The sequence below is a fragment of the Kryptolebias marmoratus genome, linkage group LG2 (assembly GCF_001649575.2).
Source record: "Kryptolebias marmoratus isolate JLee-2015 linkage group LG2, ASM164957v2, whole genome shotgun sequence".
In the NCBI taxonomy this organism is placed as follows: domain Eukaryota; kingdom Metazoa; phylum Chordata; class Actinopteri; order Cyprinodontiformes; family Rivulidae; genus Kryptolebias; species Kryptolebias marmoratus.
In genome coordinates, this window is record NC_051431.1 from 6,228,557 (window position 1) to 6,252,906 (window position 24,350).

At 36.0% G+C, this 24,350-nt stretch overlaps 1 protein-coding gene across 1 annotated transcript; it reads right to left on the bottom strand.

Moving 5' to 3' along the window:
• Positions 1–743: 743 nt before the first annotated feature.
• On the bottom strand, positions 744–24,270 carry wdr95 (WD40 repeat domain 95). Its single transcript, XM_037973395.1, has 32 exons — positions 21,982–24,270; positions 21,716–21,895; positions 21,469–21,628; positions 19,600–21,373; positions 18,611–18,634; positions 18,421–18,474; positions 18,262–18,345; positions 18,038–18,103; positions 17,310–17,540; positions 17,149–17,234; positions 16,949–17,041; positions 16,824–16,869; positions 16,694–16,740; positions 15,604–15,721; positions 14,232–14,301; positions 13,507–13,747; positions 13,298–13,403; positions 12,538–12,689; positions 12,167–12,269; positions 11,980–12,086; positions 11,822–11,901; positions 11,656–11,710; positions 11,531–11,576; positions 11,165–11,224; positions 8,050–8,212; positions 7,873–7,968; positions 7,740–7,798; positions 5,118–5,250; positions 4,974–5,013; positions 4,425–4,513; positions 3,311–3,495; positions 744–3,033 (listed from the first exon to the last, which is right to left on the bottom strand). Exons 4-32 carry the CDS (start codon positions 19,888–19,890, stop codon positions 3,022–3,024), a joined length of 2,937 nt encoding a protein of 978 aa, XP_037829323.1. The 5' UTR covers positions 19,891–21,373; positions 21,469–21,628; positions 21,716–21,895; positions 21,982–24,270; the 3' UTR covers positions 744–3,021.
• Between the last annotated feature and the right edge of the window lie 80 nt (positions 24,271–24,350).

The window sequence follows — 24,350 nt, forward strand, 5'->3', positions numbered from 1 at the left end:
TGAATAATCAGAAACACAGACAAGTCTGCTGCTCTGCCCTGTAAACTCAGACTCTATACTCAAATTCCAACATTACCATTCTTTACACATTATAAAAACTGGTGTGTGTGTGTACTGAGTCCATGTTTAATTATTACTATTTGTGCTTAGCCCCATTTCTTTGCTCCCAGAAGACTGTAGCACTGTTTCACTACCGTCCCCAAAAACCAGCTTTCTTTCGACGGGTGCCACTGCACAATAAAGTAACTGATCTGAGAGCACAGTGGATATTTTACACGTCCAACACAGAGTAAAGAAGTAGGCTCATTAACCATTACAACAGTTAGACTTGCTCTTAGGTGTTTTGCATGCAGTTTGAGCTCCGTGTGTGTACTCTGAGATGTGAGTGCCTTTTCTGCAAAGGCATTAGGATTCAGGACTAAAAGCTAAAATGTGTTGCTGTTGTTTTTTTCACATTTTCTCAGCTATAAATTACACTCTTTTTTTTTCGTAGATGTTTTCTGGGCTTTGTAATGAAACTGAGAGTGTAATGATCCTTTGGGAATGAATCGAAGTGTCAGAGCAAAAGCAGGCTTCATTTTGCTTTTAAATGGCAAAATAACCACATTTTGACAATAAGGTTTTTGCTACTATTTATTTCTTTGTGTTTCATGCCTGGCAGTAAAAGCATTATTTCTAACAACATTTGAAGGAAACACTCGATGAGATAAACTTGAAAAGAGCTGTCTAGCTTTGTGACTACAAACACAGAAATCAAAACATTGTGACCCTTGATTTTTTTTTTTTTTCCTGTCTTCAGTGACAGAAGATGAAAGAGACAATTTACGGTGACAGTTAGTTGAAGTTACTGTCTGAAACAGTTTGGCCCATCACGACTGACACTACACTTTCTGGACTTTAATTCTGCTGGAGCAGCTTTCCCATGCTTATATATTAACAACATTGAAAATAACACCATATTTTAATGTCACAGCTTTATAACACATGGGTTTGCAGAAGGCAGAATATTTCTATCAGCCAATTTCAAGATGACCTTTCTGTCTATCCCCTGAAGGTGCTGGTATTTACCCAGCATTTCTGTATGTTTTAGTTTTCCTGCAGCTCAGTATGTTATTACCTTTTAGGACAGAAGGAAATGCTAATAATTATTGTAATTAAAAAATGAATTGCACATGCAGAACCTCCCCTCTCATATTTACTCTTTGGTAACATTGGCTTACACACCCTTCATACTTTTCAAACAAAAGAATGATGGAAAATACTCAGGTGTGTGTGTCACTACATGTGCATCCATGTGTGTTTGCGTGGGTGGGCAAGGGATGATGAATTGCAGGTTTCAAGATCTCCATGGATATTGTTTCTATGAACGGTGGGCCTGGCAAAAAAAATAAATACCAAGGTGACAATTTACTTGATGGACTGTGCAAAATTCACTTATGTGCACACACTATACACTACACTTTGCTCCCTCGGATTTCATTCAATAACAAACTTTATTTTGCTTGCACCAAGATGACACCTATTCAGTTTCCTTTCATGCACCGTTAGAAACGTAATATTTACCACTGACATTAAATATTTCTATTTATATCATTTCTATCTGCGATGTGAAGAGCCTCAAACCTATTCTTGTACATTTACTTTATCATAAGGTCACTGAAATATATATATAGAATTATGTCTAAACCAGGTGCTTTCATATTAAACTATAATGATTTCTTATTTATAAATGAAATGGTACATAAATGTGGAAATAAGCAATCTCTTTTTAATAATACAATCTATGCAAGATGCTCTCCACAATGTCATAAATAACGGATTTACTGCAAAGATAAAACATTATACCTCAGTGAACTGAAGAAAAGAAAAACTTGTAGTGTCCAAACTAATTTTAAATTTGTTCAATGAAATAGTGGATAAAGATCAAAATAAAACCAAAGCGAAAATGTAAAAGTTGTTTTAAATTGTGGATGGGTTGCAGATTTGAATGATTATTCTCACTGTATTTGTTAAATGAGTTTATTTTTACACACAAGAATTGTGAACTAATATTTTAATGTCCATTATGTAAGGTGACAGTTTGAAGGTTCATATTTTGAAGAATAATTATATTTATACACATTTACACAGAGTTTTTTTTATTTGAAGTTCTTTAATGTTTTCACAGTAACTCTAAAGCCAAAATGCATCATGGGTCAGTGAGATAAAAAAAATGGTCAGGCTATCAAAACTAAAGTACATAATCATAAGAATTTAATCAAGTAAACATATAAATAAATAAGACCACATAAGCAATTTATATTTTCCAGTTGATTAGGTTTCGTTAAGTAAAGTGAATTAAGTTAATTTAAGTTCAATTAAGTTTGATTAACTAACTAGTTTTATCTTATTTCTTTTAAAAGAGTTACTACTATGTTGGTTTTTAGAGATAACAGTATGAAGAGATGTGGATCTGCCCCATCCTTTAACCTAAACCAGAACCATTTTAAACCAGATGAAAGGACATGCAAAAAGCTTAGAACATGTAAAGACTGAAGCACAAAATGTTTAAGAAATGATCTCCTATTAGTACTTAATATTATTTTTTTAAAAAGTGTTGAATTGCCACTAACTGGAGAGTTGTACTTCGATATATGTGCACTAATTATGAGAACAACACGTCGAGTTACCCCACTCCATTTGTGTCGTATTTGGAATATATCCTGTGTCACTGTTTAGCCTTTCAGACTCTGCGTTTGTCTTCCAGTTGCGTATAACTACATTTAGGCATAATTATTTTGTATATTTTATTTAGTTGTTTTCCTATGTGCTCTGACTGTATAGCAGTAGTGTTGCAATGACCCATTTTCTCAGATTTGATCAATACAGTTTTATCTTATTCAGTTGACTCCAGTTCCCCAGTGTGGCTTACGAAAGGATCAATACCAGAGTTTAGGTGATTCACTGAGGTTCTGTAGCTCCACAGTATCAAAGCCGTTCAGGGTGCAGCAGTTCAGTCTCGTGTTAGTATGCCAGACAAATTCATCCCAGAGTCTGAAATGCAGAAAAAGACGCAGTCATTAAATATCAATATGTCCCTTTTTAAAATAAGTCAGGTATTAGACTGGCAGTACATGTGCAGCAGTCTGTGCAGTTGAAATGATTATAATCCAGCTCTGATTCACATTCTGCTGGGTAAAACAAGCCTCTAAATCTTTTTCATTGTTAGTGTCACTGAAGGAATTCAAAGCAACTTTGGTTCATTTTACCAGAAAGTAGAGACAGAAAGAGGACCATCTCAGGTAATCACTTTTGAAATAATGCAGCTCACCTTTAGTTCCCCTCCATCAGCCTCACTCATGTCAGATTCGATGCCTTCTGAAAGATGTGATTTTCCATTCAGAAACTCATGATCTGGCATACTAAGAGGATCAATCAGAACATCATAAGGGACACGGGGGTGTATCCAGGATGAGGGGATGTGGACACTCCATAGCTCAGGCTGCCCAAATGTCCCTGTGGACAAAGACGATCATTTTAATGTGCCTTCTCTTATTATTAAGTTGTGTTTAATGGTGCTGAACAAATGTGACAGTAAAAGCTGAGGCTTCTTAAAATGATATATTTCTGCATGTATCAAAAATCCATAAGCAGGGACATGGATACGATCTCGTTCTGTTCTGGAGAAAAATGCTATTCGTTTGCCAGATATTTATGAACCCACTGAATTTAATTTAACTTGTTCTAAATGTGTATTCTCTGTCTTTGGTAAAATTGAGGATAATTCATAAAAACTGATCATCTTAGATTGCATCAAAAGAAATATTTATGTAAATTGAAATACAGTACATCGGCTTTCTGACAAGTAATCTTCGAGAAATAACCACAATGTTTAGTAGGCAAATGACTCAAAGTGGAATTGCACAATTCATTGAAATCATTCATGTTTTGTCTACAGGCAGACACATTTATTTTCTAGCACATCTGTGACTCACAATCTACGAATATCTTTCAACTATTCTTCTATTCAATCCCCCCCCAGCCTCCACGGTTCACTCAAGCAGAGAACATTGCTCATTTTCTCATTATTTTGACACCAAATGTACAGTATATTTGTGGTGATAGATTCAGGCCTGGCAGAGAGGTTAATACATTTTTTTCTGTAATGTGACAAACTCTGAATGCATATTTATTTGTGCTTTTTAGTTTAACATTAAGTTGTTCCACTTTGGAAATACATTTGACTCATTGCTGGTCAAATTATTTGAAGATATATATTAAATAGATAACAAAACAACAAAACTTCAACCACATGGACAAGGTCACTAGGTCATCCCCCACAACCACCACTGGCTGATTGACCAAAGTCTAAGAGGCTATCAGGGGTTAATTAACAAATATTACAGTCTAGAATGAGAGACTTAAGTACACATAATGACGCCTACCGATGCATTGTCCTTGTGCACTCCAAAGGCGCACAGTTTGGTCTGTGGATGAAGTAAGCACCACTTGATCACTGTCAACAATCTGCAGGCTGGACCAGAAAATAAGGGGGGAAATGATATGGGATAAAATAGCAGACAGCATTTTCTTCCACAAGACTCTTAATCATCCCTACAACAAGTTCAGCCCAAGGTCAGACTGTGCAACACATAGAGAAAGTGTAAAAAAAAAAAAGGATACAAAAGCTATATTTCAAACTGTACAGGTCCAAGTTCCCATGTTAAAGGCAGCATCTCAGGCAGCATCTAATTTAGTTTGTTGAAAACCTTCCCACACAGCACTCCACACTCTGTCTGCAGCTGCAGAGCAAAGCTGTGCTGTTGTTCTCACTCACACCAAGATTGATTGGATTCATTAGGGATGAGCAAATTTCAAGAACTGAAATAGCCAAACATTAAGAAGACTAAAAGTCAGACTGCTGTTTGCCTACAACCACCTGATAATTGTTAGCTTGATCAGATAGGTTCTTAATCACTTAGTATTTTACATACCTGGTAATTGTGCTGGTGTGGGCACGCCAAGAGTGTTCAGCTGAGTCATTGTTGAAAGGAAAAAAGCGAGAGAGAAACAACATGTCTTCTTACTTTCACAGCAGGTTCAATCAAAGGCAAAAGTAAGGAAAAACCGAAGCTTACCTCTGGGTGATCTTTGCTTCAGGTCAAATTTCTCCATGTCGTAAATATAAACATAGCCAATTCTGTCAGCAGCGTACAGCAGCGTGTCTTTGTCAGTTTGGGCCAGTTTGGTTATCTTTTGTTGGAACTTTGACTGAATTGGACAAAAGCAAACAGAATTTCTAGTAAGCACTTTCACACAAAAATATAAGGAAAATAAAATCATTAATCTGAACTGGTTTGATTAAAGAGACAAAAATTAATCAGTTACAATAAGTGGTTCACTTCTCTTTACTGTTACCTGCAGTCAAAGTTAATACAATCCATTAGAAAACACTGCTGTCCATATAATTAGATACATACAGGAAAAGGTTTGGCAATGAACCATAGAAAGTATTTTCAGCTAAATTACATGAAAGTCAGAGTAAAAGTAGGCACATCCTTTTTTTTATATTTTTGCATATTCGTATCAGAACTTGATAGGTTTATCTGGTTCTTACCAGACAATAAAAATAGGTAAATGAAACATAAGAGAATCAGCAACACTTGACCATTGAACTGCCATATTTTACTTTGCAAAAGCTATGTGAAAATGTGTGTGAAATGTGTATAAAACTAGGTTCCCTCTTGCTGCTTTTATAGGAGTTAAGCAGGCAGCTGAGATAGATTATTCAACAGCAGAAAACATTCAAGATCAATCTTCCAAAGAGTGGATGTTCCAACAAGTTCACCTCCAGCGCTGAAACATCAACTGACCCTGAGGTCAGACTGTGTAAGGCTCAAAGAAAAGGAAAAATGTTTAAGAGCCACATCTCAAACTCTGCAGGCTTCAGTTAGTATGCTAAATGGTAAAGTCTACGTCGATAGAATAAAAAAACAGACAACAAAAAACACTGAGAAAATACTGTTTGTTCAGGCAGGTTGCCCGGAGAAAGCCTCTTTTCTAGATTTATACAGTTAAGTTCGAACAAATCACAAAACTTTTAGACCAACATGTTTGGAACAAAAAAGACCAAAATGAAGACAAAGCACAACACTTAGTCAAAAATCAAACTCGGCACATCAGCACAAACGACTTGACAATAATTAAAGAAAACCAGCAAATCAACAATAAAACGACTGAAAAGGAAAAAGGCTCCAGGAGTTGCAATGGGCCAGTCAATGTTCAGACCTCAACTTTATTGAAATGTTGAGGCAGGACAATGAGAGAAAAGCACATAAATACCCACATCGTTCTATGAACTGAAGGAATTTTAAGAAGAGTGGACCAAAAATTCCTCAACAACTGTGAATGAAGAATGAAAAGCTCACGCAAAGGACAATTAATTCAAGGTCATTTTGATAAAGGTTGTTCAAGACAACAAGGTACTAAGGGCTGTGACTGTTGGAGACGAGTTGGAGGCGAGTAATAGCAGAAAATAGGCGTATTTTCTGTTTCTCACTGAATTCTGAATGTTTGCGACCAGAGAGCCGTGTGGCTACATTTTGAACAATCATTTTTGAAAATTGTGGCCTATTTTTGAGTGCATGGCTTACAAAGCTTTATTCAAGACAGTGCACGTTATTTAGTTGCCCACCGCCCACATCATAATTGCCTCGACCCACTTTGATTCCACCTTGGCAGCTGCCCTGAAGTTTATGTAATAATCTACTTGAGTAGACTTATAAATTGAAGATAGGCAGATCTGGACCAGTTTTTGAATAAATGTTATGTATCCTCAGCATGGTTTTTAAACCTGGACTTTGGGAGTTGTAGTCTCAGATGTTTTCTCTCATATAGAAGAGCAACAGTGTCCTCATACAGCTCCGGGGCTCTTGAATTTATGGGAACTAAATTAAGAAGGGTTCGAGACGGGTGTGAGACACCCTCAACAACTCTGTGACTGTTTTGACAGAAAATCTGGACATGTCTAAAAGTCAGGGGACAGTAATCAAGAGCTTCTGCAACTCGAGAGGAAACTGAGAACCCTTGTGAACGTTTCAAGACTATTTGAGCACTTTGTCTTAAATGCTGTTCGCAAACTCACCAAGAGTTTCAGCCTCTTAAAGTATGAGGTTTACTCTTTTTTACACATTTTTTCTGTATTTTGGACAAATTGTGTGTAAAAATAGACGCACAATGTAATATTTCATATTTTGTCATTGGTAAGTGGTTATATTTATGTAATTTTGGGTCCTAATGAGAACAAGCAGATGTTTATGTGCTGATAAATGGTCAGTATTAAAAGAGGGGCTACTCACTTTTTATCATGACTTTCTTGGAGCTAGATAGTGGAAAACTAATAGCTAGGAGGTATGATGATAAAGTCATGCTTTTTAACAATATACTGTATGAGCTTAAAAAAAGAAAAAAATGTCTGCAGTTTTTGCATATTATTTCATGTTTCATTTCAGCTTTGAGGGTTCCCTGAATGCCTCCAAGTTCACCCCATCTAAAAACCAAAAAGGAGAGTTCATAATTTGCATTAGGTACCTGCAAGTGAAGTAAGAAAAAAATATAATTAAAGTGGCAGTGCAGATGGGATTACATTATCCTTTATTCAGCAACTTTAGAAACAAAAGTGGACACAGTGCTATTCCAGAATAGCCAAAGGGGAAGGTGACAAATCTAAAATATATAAAAAATAAAAATAATTTTCTTACAATTTTGAAGCTGCTCACGAGTTTTTCTTCACTGAGCACATTCCAGAGGTTTATACTCCCTGTAAAAGATACAGAAATACAATGAGATTAAATCAGGTAATAAAATGTAATTTGATTAAGTCCCAATTTTGACCTTTGACCCCAGATGAAAGAAGAGTTGTATTCGAGGAGAACTGCTGCAGTTTGAAGTTCTTTGGAAAAATGATGCTTGGAACACTTGTATCCAGTCCTATGTTAAAAAAAAGCAGTAACTTCATCACATCAAACTTGTTTAACAGCTTATTTTCTCCCATTGAAGCCTCAGAATCACCTTCAGTGTTCTGGTCTTCAGCTTCATGTGGGCCAGCAAACCGACACTTTATGTGTCCCGAAACCAGGTCCCACGCAATAATCTCCCCATCGTAGCTGCCGGTGGCCAGCAGAGATGGAGGACAATGAACGACACAGAGGATGTCCTCCTGATGACCGTTTGACTGAGGAGATGACAATTACCAGGTGAGTATGGACATTTCTGTCTGTTTGCATAAAATAAAGTTTTAATTTCGCATTATTTCAGTTTGTTTCAATCAAGTTTTTAAAAACTTGGTAAAACTTTATGAGAATAAAGTCTTTCACTGCAGAGAAAAAACTATTTCTTTAAAAGCAGACAAGAAATATAAAAATGGTGCAGATCATGTATAACTTTTAATTTAAAAATCCCTTTTTGTGAGTTAGATGAGATCCTTATCACTTATGTTTGTGCAATAAAAAAAGAATTTTGTTAGCTTAGCTCACAGCTAATCACTGACCCTTGTTAGATTTCATCTATAATTCAAACAGGAATATGCATGGTTTCAACTAGCACCATTTACACATTTTAGCAATTTGTCCCATTTATCTTTATAAGACAATAAAAATGACATAATTAAAAGATTTCTGTAACTTTAAGCCAGAAGCAAAGATTCCACATCTGAGCAATCACTACAAATGTCTGGATGGTCACCATTTGCACCCTAAAAATTGAATTAAAATGGGGAACTAGAAGTAGTGTCATTATAAAGATAAAGAAATATTGAATGAAAGATGCTTCCATTCAAGTTAATTTATTTATGAGTGCTGAATTCTAATTAAGTGTGTTCCACATGAATAAACAACTAATTTAGTGTCAAAGTCACTGATACAAAGTGATTCAGATTAGTTTTTATGAACGTACTTCTCACTGTACTCAACAAGAAGATTTGTTCTGAGTGATTCTCACGTGAAACTGCACTCACCACAAGTTGAATTAAGAAAAGCAGATGGCTGTTGGAAGTGTTACATTATACTGCATGCCAAAGTGAAATATTTAGCTCGGCTAGGTCATGTTTTAAAATTTTTATGAGATGCAACACACTGTTGACCATCTGGAGGAGCAGACATTGACAGTGAGGCAGAGGAGCTCACTTGCTCAAGGGAAGCAGAGCAATGCATATAAACCAAACCATTGATCTTCCTCCTGCAAGCCATTAATGAAAAACAATTTCAAGAGAGCCCTCTGTAGATAATCAAAGAGGTCACTTTTCTTCTTGGCCACCATAATGCAATCTTTCTGCACTGATAATGGCTGTCTTTGGGGGTGAATGTAACCACCAGCCGTGATGAAAGAGATTTAAGATCTCTGAAAGTCACCCCTCCCCATAGATCTTACAGTTTCTGTGAGAATCAGTTTCCCCTCCTGTGGCTCATGTGGAGAAAACTGCATCCTGCAGTCAGCGATAACTAGAATGCATTATACAGACAAAAGCAGATAAGGAACTGTCATCTGCTTTCTTCTACTTTTAGAAAATGATTATATGGTTTGAAAGGATGATTTATGTTGTGAAAACAAAAAATAAACTACCATTCAAAGGCATTTTAGCTTACAGTGAAGTGAGGTTTTCCTTCGTCTGTTAATTGCAATTAAATATTTCAGTACAGCCATTTAAAAAAATGCAGTTTAGTTTTATTTTTTTTGGTGTCTTTTGCATCTCATTTATGTCTGAATGAATCTCCAGAATGTCTGGACATATAGCATTATAATCACATTAATCAATAAATATTTGTTAATTAAATAAAATATTAAAATACAATTAAGTTTTCCCCTTGAAATTATTTACTCTTTTAAAACTAAACAAAACAAAAAATACATGCTGCATCACATCCAAATTGTGTTATGTGGGAAAAAACATGCTCCTGAATTTTATTGAACTAACCCTACATAACAACTAGGCAAAAAGGCACAGATGCTGGAGTTTGGATTATATCAGACATAAAAAAAACATTTCAGCTACTTCAGTATAAGCTAAAAAAAACTACAAAGCAAAGCTGGCTCTGTGTTTGGTGATTTAAATTGTTTTATGGAAGTAAGTAGGAGGAAACTTAGAGAAGAACAACAAAAAAGATACAAATTTTGTTATTTGCCCTTTAGTTGGAGGAAATTAATCAGGGAAAAGTTAAAATACAGTTTTATCTGTGTATTTGTATTTTATGAACACATACTGAGCAGGGAATATCAGTATATTGTAATTCTACGCCAAATGTCTCCATTTTGTTATGTTGCAGGGATTTAAATCCATCAGGTACCAGTTTGAGCTGCTATGTTGTGCAGCACTATTCCCCTGGTCCGACTCTATGGCCCTTGTTAATTTAACTGAGTTTTAACAAGAGTCAACACCTGGGAAAAAAAAAAAAAAGATCTGAGGTGTATTTTTATCTTTTAAAAAGAGGACGGGACATAAAATTTGGAATGGGACCAGCCTATGGGGACAGTGGTCCCCTTTCAGCTTCAGCTTCTGGGTTCCTGTATTTAGTCCAGTATTTCTATATATGGTCGATGGGAGGGAAGGTTTGTCTTAAATCAAAGACCTTTATATGAAAAAGGTGAATGAGGTGAGAGGGAGAGCATATTTTCTTCCACTCCTACAAAATTCAATAACATGAAAAGATAGAAGCAATAGATAATATTCAGGAAAAAACAAAACTAAAAACAGATGGACTACATGGTAAACAGACACGATCCTTCTAAAACCTGACGTAAATGTCTACAAGTAAACATGAGTGAGTGTCCAGAGGGTTTAATCTGAGGTTCATAAAAACCTGCTTTTACAACAATACATTCCTTCAATATAAAAAAAACTATGTGCCCTCCACTTTAGAGAAAAAATGGTAATTCATCAGAACAACAAACTGTTTTCTCTGAAACATTTTTGCTCCCAACTGAAAAAAAAAACAAAACTATTTTTTTCCTTTGTCACTTTAAACACTGAGAGCTGTTATTTTACAAATAGGGAGCAACAAATATTTACAAACTTTCAACAATAATCATGATAAATAGGACAAATGCCAAGTTATTTATTTGATTAGTTATTTGCCCTGCTGGAGCGTTTGATATTCAAGTTGTTGTTAAAGAATTTTCTAATCAGAATTACCAGATCATCTTTCAAAGGAGGCTGCAGTCTTTGGACATGATGACCGTCATCAAGAGCATCCTGAAAAATTAACAGACATTTCAAAACACAAACAAGGTGGTTTATTTTCTTATGAAGAGCAATCTGAGCATGAAAAACATGCTACTCATCTTGGAGTAAAAAAAATAAAAATCAGTTGCTTATTTCAAAAAACGCTGCCCATCGAATGTGTGGTACGATTATGATTATTTCAGCTGTAATAACGATGTAAAAATAAAATGCTCTACATATGAAAATGTGATGTAACTGTAACATGATTTATTATTGGATTTCGAAGAAAAAAACAGACTAAAAATTGATTTTCCCCCTTTCATTTTTTGTACTTACCGAATAAATGTCAATCTTGCGGTCTTTTCCGACAGCCACCACACAGCTTCAAACATGAATTGCACGAGCTCAGCATGGACTTAAACTTATATTGAACATTTGCCAAATAACACATTATTACTCACGAATTCCTTTGAACTTTAAGAAAGGTGCAGTCACACACCTCTTGGCATTTACCTTCTAAAGGAAAGATTGAAAATGTGTTGGTTTTTTTTTTCACACTTTCTGTTAAGAACATTTCAGGGTTTTTTGATGTCTTTTAAAACAAGGATGGAAACTAATAAAACTCACCTTTCTTTAACGTCTTTAGGCACTGACCACTGTTAAAATTCCATATTTTTAAGCATCCATTTCTTCCACCTGTAACAAGCCTACAAACACAAAATACACTATGAAATAAAAACAATTTTTTTATTTTATGAAAGATGAAGCTACATCAGAAACCACACCTTCTTCCTTTAGGGTCAAAAGCCATGCATGTGATGGAGGTCAGATCATCTGTGTCGACAAACTCAGAAACCTGACGTCCAGTGTTCAAATCCCAGACTTTCACCACCTAAAGTAAGTTTTCAAACAAATTAAACTATTTCTAACGCTGAGAGATTCGAGACGCTGTAAAGCACTTATTTTACTTACAGAAGCCTCGCTGCAGCTCACGACCTGATGAAACTCTTCACTGTAACCACAGCACATCACAGGCTCATTAAAAGAAACGTGCACGTGTCTGTTCAACCGTGGCCTGGCAGAGAGAAAAAAACATCATATAATCAATGAATCATATTTATATTTTAAAAAAAGCTGCAGTCACATTTGCGGAATATGGGTCAAAAAAATCTCCAGAAACTTTTCAGATACTGGAATGTCAAACTTCTGAACAGGAAAACCTTTAAAGTAATCACTTGTGCAAGTTTTTTTTTATTTTGTTTTTTTTGCAGACCACCCCTCTTAAACTAGATGGTATATCTATGAATAGAAATGTAAAGAGCACAGAGGCAGAACAAACCGACCTGGACTTCAGGGTGAGGACAGCCATCCTGTCTGCTGCAACATACAGACATTTTAGAGCAGAGTTATAGGAGCATGCAGATACATAACCATGAATCCTGCTGGCTCTGGGATCTGCTGTAAACAGGCAGCTCTGAACCTCAATGTCCCAAATCTGAAATAAGAGCAGGTATATAGCCAGTTTTATGTGCTTTCCAATGAGAGTTGGCTGTGGCGGGCATCTTGATTTAGAATGGCTACAAAAGTTAATCAGTTGTAGATGCGCATCCAGTTCCTATTCCCCAAAAGTTTCATTAACATCTGTCTCGTTGTTAATGAGATATTTTGCTAACAGACAGAGTTCACTCTAAATGGTTAATGGTGAAAGATCTTCTGTTATCAATCTGTTAGTGTTAGGGATCAGTCTCAGGTTCTACCACACCAAATGTTCTCTCAATATCTCTAAAACTGACTGAATTATGACAATTTTTGGTGGGTTTTTTTCACTTAGGTTGGCTGTGGCAGCCATCTTGAATTGGCTTGACTCCAAAAGTTATTCAGTCAGAGATATACATACAAAGATTAACATCTGTAAGTTTTATTAAAATCTGTCAAGTGGCTCATGGGATATTTTGGTTGCAGACAAACACACACACACAGAACTGGGCATAAAAGTTATTGCCCATCTTTACCTTTTGACTTCAGGCAATAATAATAATGATGTCTGCATTAAAACTGCATTAAACTTGCATATTGTTATAAATATAAAAGGTGACAAATCACTTTTACAGTGGCATCAACGGAGAGAGAAAAGATCTGACTGTCCTCTGATGAGACACAGAGGGAGAAGATGGGAGCAGAGTGGCCTTTCAAAATACCAGTCGGTTTCCTAAAAAAAAAAAGAAATCTGAATCAGGATAGAGAAAAAGTGGCTATTTATTCCAAGTATACTTATTTCCACACAGGTTTTTTGCTGAATTAAGATTCCTCACCCTGAAAAATAGGGGTTCCACAGCCGTACGAGTCTGTCCATACCACCAGTCACCAGCAAATTGTGCTTCTGACAAAGGTCAAAGGTCTTCACACCTTTGTGGACGGAGAAGACTGTCTGATCACACGATGCGCAGACCTGTGGAGTCCAGCTCAGTTGGATCTTCCTGGTTTTGCCCTCGCAGCAGACCTCTCTGATCTCATTGAGCTGCTTTTCAGAGTCTGTTAAAGGCAGCACGCAGCCTCAGGAGGGGAAAAATAAATAAAAGTGTTACATTAGAGGTACTAGCATCAATCAAATGTGCTTTTGGAGGAAGGGTAAGTCATTATCAGAATAAATGACCAAGCCTGCAAGTAAACATGCAAGGTGATCTCCCACACACACACACACACACTGGAATCGATTGGTGAATTTGTGAAGGATGAGTAATCATGAGTCATCGCTCACAGCTTTAAAACCAGGGTAAGCTAATGTTTCACACTGAGTTTAATTACTGCAGTTTAAAGAAAAAAAATTGTTGTATTTTATTTTATTTATTTTTTACAAACATTTTCAAGATGCATCAGTGTTTGTCTAACTTTTTTACAGAGACTGGGTGTAGGACAGGAAGCTGAGGGTGCATTTAAAGTCCAAGTGCCAAAAATAAAAGTCTGACTTTGTTTGCTTTTGTGCTGAATTTATGCAAAAAAACTGAAATGCCCCAAATTCAAGACGAACGGAAATTACCTACAACAAGTGAAGAAGATTCTTCATTTGATGAGGAGACAACAGCTTGCAAACTGTGAAAATATTTTGCCTATTTTTGGAAAAAAAGAGTTTGTATTAAAGAATTAAGTATATAGACAATGTTGCACCACGAGTTTACAAAGCTTTCTTTCAGACTCGTGCTTAAAATGTCATGCCATCTACAGTTGTACAAAAACAAAACAAACACAGATTTCTGTAGAGTTTTGTTAATGTCAGAAACAAACTGAATATCCCATAATTCACATTATGTGACATGACACTCAGCTTAAGTATGTTTATCAATGCCTTCTAAAGGGGACATATTGAAGAAAATATAACTTTCCTCTGTGCTTGAGAGTCAATATTTGTCAAAATTTTCTTTTCAAATCAAACACTGGCATTTTGTTTGAAACTCCACTGAATTTGATGTCATATTCCCAACTCAGACCTGCCAGCTTTATCTCTACTCAACACTAACCTGACTCCAATCACTGTACCTCACAAGATGGAAGTCAAAATAATGTTGCTCTTGCTTTATGCTTTTCTATTACAGTAAATATTCCCATAGCTGTTTTAAAAAGTTGGTGAAAACCTACTCCAAATAAGAGATCGAAGGGAAATAGATGGATAATGAGAAGAGAAACCGGGTTTTACAAGACAGGGAATTAAAAAGAAACCAAAAAAAAACAGAACATGAAGCCAAAATATAAGATCTGCCAGCGCAAAACAAAGTTGGACAGACAAAGACTATTTTAGGAGACACTTTAATGACCTAAACGAAGCCGTCTAACACAGTAGTTCTCAAACTCTTATAACAAGTACTACAAAAGTTGCTATTTCAAAATTTCCTCTGACTTTCACAAGCGGCGCTTGTATCACAGTTGGAGACCATGGCTCTTACAAACTGAAACAAAGATTAGAACTGTTGCTTTGTCATCCTTCATCACATCCCCACAGTCAAACATGATAAAAGCAGTATTATGATTTGATTTGATTCTTTTTTATTTTAGACTGTGAAATCATTTAGAACAAAAGGAAAAATGGGCACAGAAAAATACAAAGTGAAAACCAATAGGGTTTATAAAAACACAAATTTAAAGAAAACTCTGGAAAGTCCTAAACCGCCTGACCATAAATCATTGCAGAAGATTTCAAGCTCACGTCAGGCTCAAGGTGACCCACGTTTTATTTACTTTTTTTCTCTCCTTCATTTTTTAACTCTGACTGTATGTAAGTAGAGGGTGTTTTCATTGTTTTAAAGAATAAATAAACAGACTTTTTTTATGATGAGCCTCAAAACTTAATCTTGATTTGCAAACTGTCTGTTGGAGCTGGCTGCTTTTCTGATACAAATAAACAGAGAAAATGTTACCTGTGTCACCCAATCCTGATGAACCTTCCATCTGATGAACGTCACATTTGGAGAAAGCACAGCAGTCTCAGCTGTGATGTTCGGTATGTTTTCTAGCTTTGGTAATTTACTCCATATTCTATAAAAAGAAAAGTGATGTTGTACAGTCACGTTTGAGATAGAGATCATCTTATGATTGTAGGGAATGACAGGTAAGCAAAGCTATCATTTTTAAACACACATCTATTTGTCTGGACCTGGAGACTTTTCTGTCAGCTAGATTCTGTTAGATTGGTGTTTTTTGTTTGTTTTCTTATTTTTTAATAACTCAAACTCATTTCTTGCATAACCTGTGACTAATTTACAACATGAATCAAATATGAAAAGATCTTTTCAGCTGCTAATCAACCGTTTTCCTACGTTCTCAAAAGCTTTGAGGAATTTTTTTTTGTTAGTTGTTTTTATGAATGTTTTAAATCCAATTAAGCCTTAGAATTAATAGTTAAAAGTCTGATAGTCGACCCAAAATGATTTCTTTTTAAAACCATATAAAAATTTAATGATTATTTTCTAAATGCTGAATTTGAAAACACAGATTTTAGCTCCAAAATGTACCGGGGATATCTAAAAAAGTTTTTAATCCAAGGCTGAGAGAGTCATAACACTTCACTAGTTTAATAATGATGTTTGTGCATCAGGCCTCCCTGTTAAGGTTGCAGTTCTGTACCTGTAAAACGATCATCTTTTAAACAAACACGAGGAAAAGCACATCTCCTTTTTACTTGCATCAGTTCAATATTTCTGACCATTTACACACGTTTTTTCAAGAAGACTTAGCTTTAATGAATGCTTCATTCTAGGTGTTATCAGGTCAAGGATAACACTCACAAAAGATAGATAAATACACTTTTATCTGCCATTCAGGCCAAACCCCAACCAGTGCACATTAGTAAAAACAAATACTAATAATTGAAAAAAGTGAAACATTGCACTTACAGGAATATAAAATGTTGCACCAAATACAGAATAACCATTTATTTGACGGCAAAATGAACAATAAAATAAATAAATAAATAGAGTGATTGATAATTCATTGGAAAATCAGTATTACCTGAGAGTATCTTCAACAGAGGACATTAAAATGATGTTCACACATCCCTGCAACAGAAACACAAAAGTCAGCCCTATGCCAGTGTTATAAGCTGTTTGATTATTATATTTGTTTTAATAAAAGCACCTACCTCAACGTCTCCATACAGAACGCAACATTTATCGGAGCCGGTGTAGCTGCATTGCAAGGAGAAAAGCATACAGTATGTCAGAAAAAGTGGGAGCTTTTCTGAGATGACTCCGTTCTGTAGCTTACCTGTAGTCTAAAGTCAGAGGAAATGTCTCCAGACCATTAATCTGACAGTAAGGCTCCAGAGCAAAGAGATCATAAATTTGAATTTCCCTGTCCCTGAAGAATAATTAATTCAAGTACAATAAATGTGCACACAACAGGGTGAAACCCCTTGTTAATGAAAGGAATGAGTGTCCTCTATAGGTGCAATTAAAAGTCATTACCCTGTTCCAATTACCAGCTTGTTGTACTCTGACATCAAAGCGAAATCACTAACCCTCTTTGACCTTTGATTAGCAGGTTCTTCATTCTGCTGAAGCAAATAAACTCAAGTTAAAGCATGATAAGTGAATACATAAAAAGTAAATAATACATTTGGACGTACAAACATGTGTTTGGTCTCCTTGGGTTCCAGTTCAGGATGCCAGAGACAAATAAATCCATCTTCTTGTATTGTTACCAAGGTGTCATCATTGGTGGAGTGGATGTTAACAACAGGAATGCCCTGTCCATAATTATTTATGGTGGCTGGCAAATCAAAAGTCACCTGCTTGCTGCGTCTCACCGTTTCCTCCTTCATTTTATACTGCTGAAGGACGTATGTGGAGAACTCACCCTGCATCACAAAGTGCCCATTAGAGGTTACAGTTTTCATATTGATCATGCTTCGTGTTCAGAGTCATAAAACTGCCATTATGGTTATATTAATACATAACCTACAAAATATTAATCATGAGGTTTAACCGCTTGTCTAATAATCCCGTTTGTAGTGTAAGTGGAGCACATCTTTCTGCATCCTAAATCGTGAAACCCATTTAAAAAATATCTAGCAAGCAGGAGAAAACCTTTCACAACATATCAGAAATTCAGTCTACCAAGTGTCAGCTGTTACAAGAAAACTGTCTACTGTCAACTTGCAACTACAAAGTCTTAAATATTCTGAACAGCACCATGTTCAGGTCTGTTTCAGTTACATGTACCCCATAAATCTTGACTGAATTATAGTTGCCAGAATAACCTTGTTGCATGTCATGGAGCCTAACCTTTTAACTACAGTTTCTTTGTGTTGTCAAGCCTCAATAAGAAATAAATAAAGTATGAATGTCATCTCACCCATGAAATCCTCCCTTGAGCTGAGTAATCAATCTTTTTAAACAACCCGTGAATCTGGGCATTGATCTGGTAAATCCAGAGAACAAAACAAGAAAGAACAATGACATTTTAAGAAACGATAACCTGCTTTTTTGCAAAGACTCGTTCTTAATAGCAAAAAAAGTGTGATGGCAAGAAGAGATCTGAAAATCTGAGAAGAAAAATATAGAGACAAACTGTCTTACCATGTTAGGCAAACCTAAACACCTTTTCAGTATATGTCCAAAATTCTTCACATCAATGCCCCTCATGCCACACATTTCAGATTCCTTTAAAACAAAAAAAAAGGTCAAATCTCAGATAAAGTTTATCAGAATAAGCCTGTGTTAATGTTTTCCCAGTACCTCAAAAGCTAATTTAATTTTCTGAAGGTCGTCCAGTGATATCTTGTCGTTGATCTTACAAAAGGAGAAGGGGGGTTGGTTATACTCAGTTTCAATATGATTGCAGAATTGCATTTAGGTAAGAAAGTCACATAAAAAATTATTTTTAACAATTATTTCTCACGTTTTAGGCCCCTTGAACTTCACTCACCAGGCAGTTCATAAAATCTGAATCCTAAAAATAATAGATTAATTTAATAGATTAGAAAGGAAATAAAACAATTTCTTCCTTTTTAAATCATGGCCACTAAATCATAAAAAACGCACTTTGTGCTTAACTTTATGATTGTAATAACTACATCAGAACCACCACTCAGATAACGTATTTTATGTGTTAACTTTTTTTGCAGTGGTATCCTAGCAACCGGTCCTTCATTTATGAAGCTCTTTGATCCACCATTAATAAATAACAGGGATAAACAGCTTAATTCCTCAAGGATGTAAGTAGAGTTGAAGTTTCCCCACGGTATTTTCTGAATTGGTAAGATAACTGTTTAATCAGTCAAAGCGATGGGAAAAAAAAGTGAGTGAAAGTGCTCATATAACCTCAGCTGCTTTCCAAATCCCTTTTGGAAGGGATGCACAACTTTGAACTCCTGAGCCTCCTCCTGTTAATCTGTTATGGCACATTGCTCCTTACATTAAGCACGGGGGTGTGTGACTGACATCTGCACGCGAAAACCAGAAACTTGAGCCAGTGCATTTGCAACACAGCCTCCTACATCATTCTATCGTTCCTGTCAGCTTGAAAGCTCAAATTTGAATCTGCTGGAGACCTTTTAAGTATTTGGCTCAAGAACCATGTTTGTTTTACTTTGGCTTGAAGCTCTCTGGCTCGGGGAAAGATTGTCTTTCCTGATGTACTGTCAGGCTGTGTGGAAGCTGTTCATCTGACTTTATTCAGTTTGGCATTTTTGAATAACATTACATTCATTTTGCTACTGGTAGCTGAGGTTAAGCCAGTCAAGTAAAGCACAGTAGCTTACTAGTGACACCTTCAGGATAAAAGCTGCAACTCTAGAAAAACAGTTTTATTAAACAAATGAATAAAGTGCTACTGAATCATTAAGACCCTTTTTACGCCTATCCTTAATTTACTCATTTTCCTTCAATTTGGGATACAAATTTTAAAAACAATACCTCAAGGTTTTGGCTTGAATGACCTCTGAGGTCCGAATGAGCTTTTTCTCCATGTGTGACTGAGTGTCTTCGTTTGCTCTGTTTCAGCAGCTCTCGTAGCAACCAGTCAGGCTGCTCCTCTCTGTCCTCACCAACACCTGGAGGTCGACGGACTGAGAAGTCTTCTGTTTTTACAGCTCGGCCTCCTGGTCCATGCGTGTCCTTGGACCTCTGCCCTGTATCTCTCAGTTCAGAGGTGATGCTGCAGGATTTGACATTTAAATCAAACAATAGCTCATATTTTAGATTCATTTGAGCACTGCTATGATTCTTCTGTAAAGTAGATGGAAGAAACTCATCAGAGAAGTCAGAGCTGTAGCAAACTGGTTGATTATCTTATGTTTGATTATTGCCAGTGTCTATGTGTGTGGGTGTGTTTGTGTTTGCAGGTCTGTCATGTTAGCGACATGAATCTCATGACCCACAGAACAGATTTTAAAGAAATGTTCAGATAGTGATCACTTAATGTTCATCTACAACTAAATATATTTTGGAGTCAACCCAATTCAAACGACCTTAGAAAACAAAAAATGGCTATAACTCAACCAGTTTCACAAAAACGTTGAAATGGCTATAGTGCTGTAATTTCTCATCATAAAAGGATCTTAGTTTAACATTCGGTCATATAAGGTGACAGGACATGCATTCCTTCAAGGAATTCTAGGCCTTTAATCTACAAAACATAAACATAATTCACAAATACCAAACTTCCTGCTGCTCAAGCAGAATGACAACTACTAAAAAGAAACAAGTCAAGGCCTCAGATTTACAGTTACTACAGCGTCTTGTTTAAACATTTAAACTTAATACACATTTGCAGTTGAATTAGGAAAAATAGTATTGTCTTTCTGACGTGTGATTTTTAACAGGGAGAGCACAAAACAGAGGAATACCTGGTCACATGTTTGGTTTCTAATCTCCCTGAAGCTGAAGAAGAGCGAACGTTTTTCCCAAATGGCATTCTGGATATGCTTTTTTTTCCCGTTGCGACTGTTGTGATGTTAAAAAAAAAACAGACTTAGAGGCCAAACGATTCTTTCGTCCATTAGTCAAGCAGATCCTGTATGAGTCTACCTGACACTTGCTCTAGCGTTACACCTGAGCAGATCAGGTGGTGCAACGGTAACTAAGAAACCAAGAGCAACAAAACATGATCCAGTGCAGAAAAAGAAGGAGTTCTTATTGTGTTGTATACTGTTTATGTGCTGAAATATTTATATTGTTTTTATGGTTTTAATTTTTTGTGAGTTTTTTTGACAACCACAAGCTCCAAAGCAAAACATTTTAAACACTTTAGAGCATTTTTAGACAGCTTTTTGTAAATAAAAATAAACTTCTGATGTAACCTTGGTAACCAATGTCCTGAAATCAAAGCAGCATGTTTTATTTTTTTGTTTGTTTTTGTTTCTGTTTAATGAGCCTCTAACAGACTGAGCCAAACTGCAGAATGAGGGTGTTATGAATCCAAAAAAACATATACAAATCACCCCTCATTATATTCAGATGTGCATCATACCACACACAAACAGCAAAATGGTTCTATTGGACAATGTTAGTTTGAAATGTCCTGTTTGTTACGTCTCACACATATAATCAAACAACAGAAATAATAAGGCTCAGAGAGGTCCCGGCCAGCTTGTTATCCATCGTGGTGAGCAGGAATTGTTCACAACTGTTGGAAGTTTTTCCAGCTTTCCCTGATTTTCTGAACAAGAATTTTTCACAACTTTCTTCTCTGCAGAAACAGAAGATAAATAAAACCGAGTGTTACCTTTCTCAGACCAACTTGTTAAGATGCTCAAAGCCTTAAAGAGAGAGGTTTGTGCTCACCGTCCTTCGATAAGATTCTTTTTAACTGCTGAAGCTCTTTGGGTAGCAGAGATTTGATTACAGGTGTGATATTGCTGACTCTGCCCATAAAACCTGTTATAGGTGGTCTGATTTGGTCCTCTCTGCTGAGTGTGGACATGCCTTTGGAAAACAGTTGGAACTGCAACACATGGGGGGTGATCACCAAATAATAAGTGGGACTGATGTCATTGCTCATTAACAGGTTGTGTTTTTAGAGAAGACATACCTATACCACAGCAGACCACATGTGGATTTCTGTTGGAGAGATTTACCAGCAGTTCAGGCTTTTGCTTTGGCTGCTGGTAATTGGCTGTCATCTCAGTGTCAGCACAGAACCGTGCCTGAATGTGGCGCTTGTTATCCAAAGGTTTAAGTTTTCCATCTACCCTGCTGACATTGTCATGTCCTGTCAAAAGGGTTGCATGGAAAACAGAAGCAGGACGTCAATCAGAGAATTGTGATGTTGTTTCTGACAAAGCCTCTGTCTTATACCTTGAGATATTCTGGTGAAGTCACATGTGTAGGTGGAGCAGTACTGCGCTCTTAGGGCCTCATGAAGCTCCTCATCGGATAGGAGATATTTCCAAGGAAAAGCAACATACTCTAACTTTTGCGGAGCATCTCTTGGCTGTCTCCACATCATGAAAGCCTTGGAGAAAATATCTTATTTTAAAGGTCATGTTACTCTGCCAAAGGTCATTAAGCTATAAATGTAAAACTGAACCTAAGACAATGTTAAAGCCAACGTGGTTAGGATGCGGGTTGTTTCTTCTCTGGCCTGAGGCTGTTCCTGTACGAATACATTCCGTCTGAGAAGCTGACGTCCAGCTAAACTCCTCATTGTATACAGTAGAACTAAAAGGTCCAGATGGCAAACAGGAGTCTGCAAATGAGGTTGACACTGGGCGCCTACACATACATCCACACAGGCATAGAATAAATACACAAACAATCTAAGCATTTTTGTTCTGAATTTGATCTGACAAATAAAACTTACAGCTGAGTCTGTGGAGCTGAGTTTGGTTGGTAGATGAATTGTTTTCTGTGAGATCTTTTATAAAAATACCTGCATTGTTTGCCCTCTGCAAAACAAAATGACTAATAGATTGAAATCCTTTAAAAGTATTATATTATATTATAAGTATTAAAATTTGTTTGACATAAAAGTGTGACTTTAATACAATCCAAGGTTTGTACCTTGGTACCACTAGACATTATCAAATATTAATACTTTTTAAGTACAAGAATTTCAAAACTACTTAAACAGTGCTCAACAAGTTTGCGAAGAACAAATTAAACTGTACAGCTCTAACTGATATAAAAATTTAATTAAGATAGAAACAATGTTGAAATTCACAGCTTAGGTCATTTCCATTTAACAACAATATTACTTGTCTTTACAATAAAAAATGTTGACCATAAAGCCTACCTTTAGCTGCCGATGAGGACTCTTTAGCTTTACACCTTGTGTTCAGAATAATTAAATTCTGTCCATTTCCATCTCCAGAGAGTGAGAAGTCATGTCATGGATGGCTCTTTAAAAAAACGTTGCAAGTGTAAATCCCGTAATTTTAAAAAAATCTTATTTTAGTTCTTGGTTTTATATATCTATCACAACAAGTTGAAGCCCTGTAGTTATAATGAGTTTCAACAGTGAATGGCTGCTCTGTGCTGCTCAGTTGGGGAGATGCTGAATTAAAAATGTAACACCGTTAGACCTGCTGTAGCTGTGTCTGTCTCCGTGGATAAAAACAGTTAAATAGTTTCAATAAAATAATGTGAATACACTTTGTTTCTGACAAGACTACCATAACTGTTTTTAATCAGACCTGTGATTCAATTTAATTCAATTCAGTTTGATTATATATCATCAAAAAAATAACAAAAGACATGTCAGGGCTCTACACACACAAAAAATAAATAAATTAAAAAAAAAACACAAGGAAGAAACCTCCATCTCTAGCCTGAGGCAGCAGAGTTTTTCCTCCAGCAGTCTAAACCTACATAAGTAGAACTAAAGGATACCTCAGGAAACCCAAACCAGACCGAACTATAGGATTTATCAAAAAGGGAAAGTCTTAAACCTGGTAAAAATAGACAGGGTGTCAGCCTCACAGACAGAAACTGGAAGCTGGTTCCACAAGAAAGGAGCCTGAAAACTGAAAGCTCTGTTTGTTTGTTTAATTTTATTTGGCCTAACTAACAATTGGCTATAAAGTTATTTTAGAATAGAACAGAATAGCTAATTTTTTAAACAATCTATTGCACCTCTTTGATACTGTATTGTATTTTTAAAACTTTTAAATATGTCTGAATGAATGGTGTGCTGTCTGATCTTGTGTCTGTTTTTACATTTTATTTTATCAGTATTGTTTCAGCAGCAGTCCTCTAAATGCCATTGTATATATTATGTGACAATAAAGGCTTTCTACTTTATTTTACAAATTTTCTTCAAATAATTGATGTCTAATATGATAATGAATAGGGGAAAAAAAACATTTTCTGCGAATTGTTTTACACTTTTTGACATCACGTCGCACCTATCATAATATAGTTGCTTTTGTATCTCTGGAGAATGCAATTTATCTATTTGATTAAAAAAATAGAAACAGAATTTGAAGTTTAAAAGAATCAATTATAAAAGTATGTCCTTACTGATCAGCTACAATGCAGTTTTATTTTTCTTACACGTGCCTTCCAATAAACAATCCAGGGTTAAAAATGTCGAATCGCCTAACAGTGAGTTTCCTCATTTTATTTAGCATTTTACTAACACAGTACATCGTTCTTTCACCACACCCTGGACTCGTTTCTTTCCACGTCGGCTCTTTTTCCATTCAAACTTCAACTTTAGCGCCATC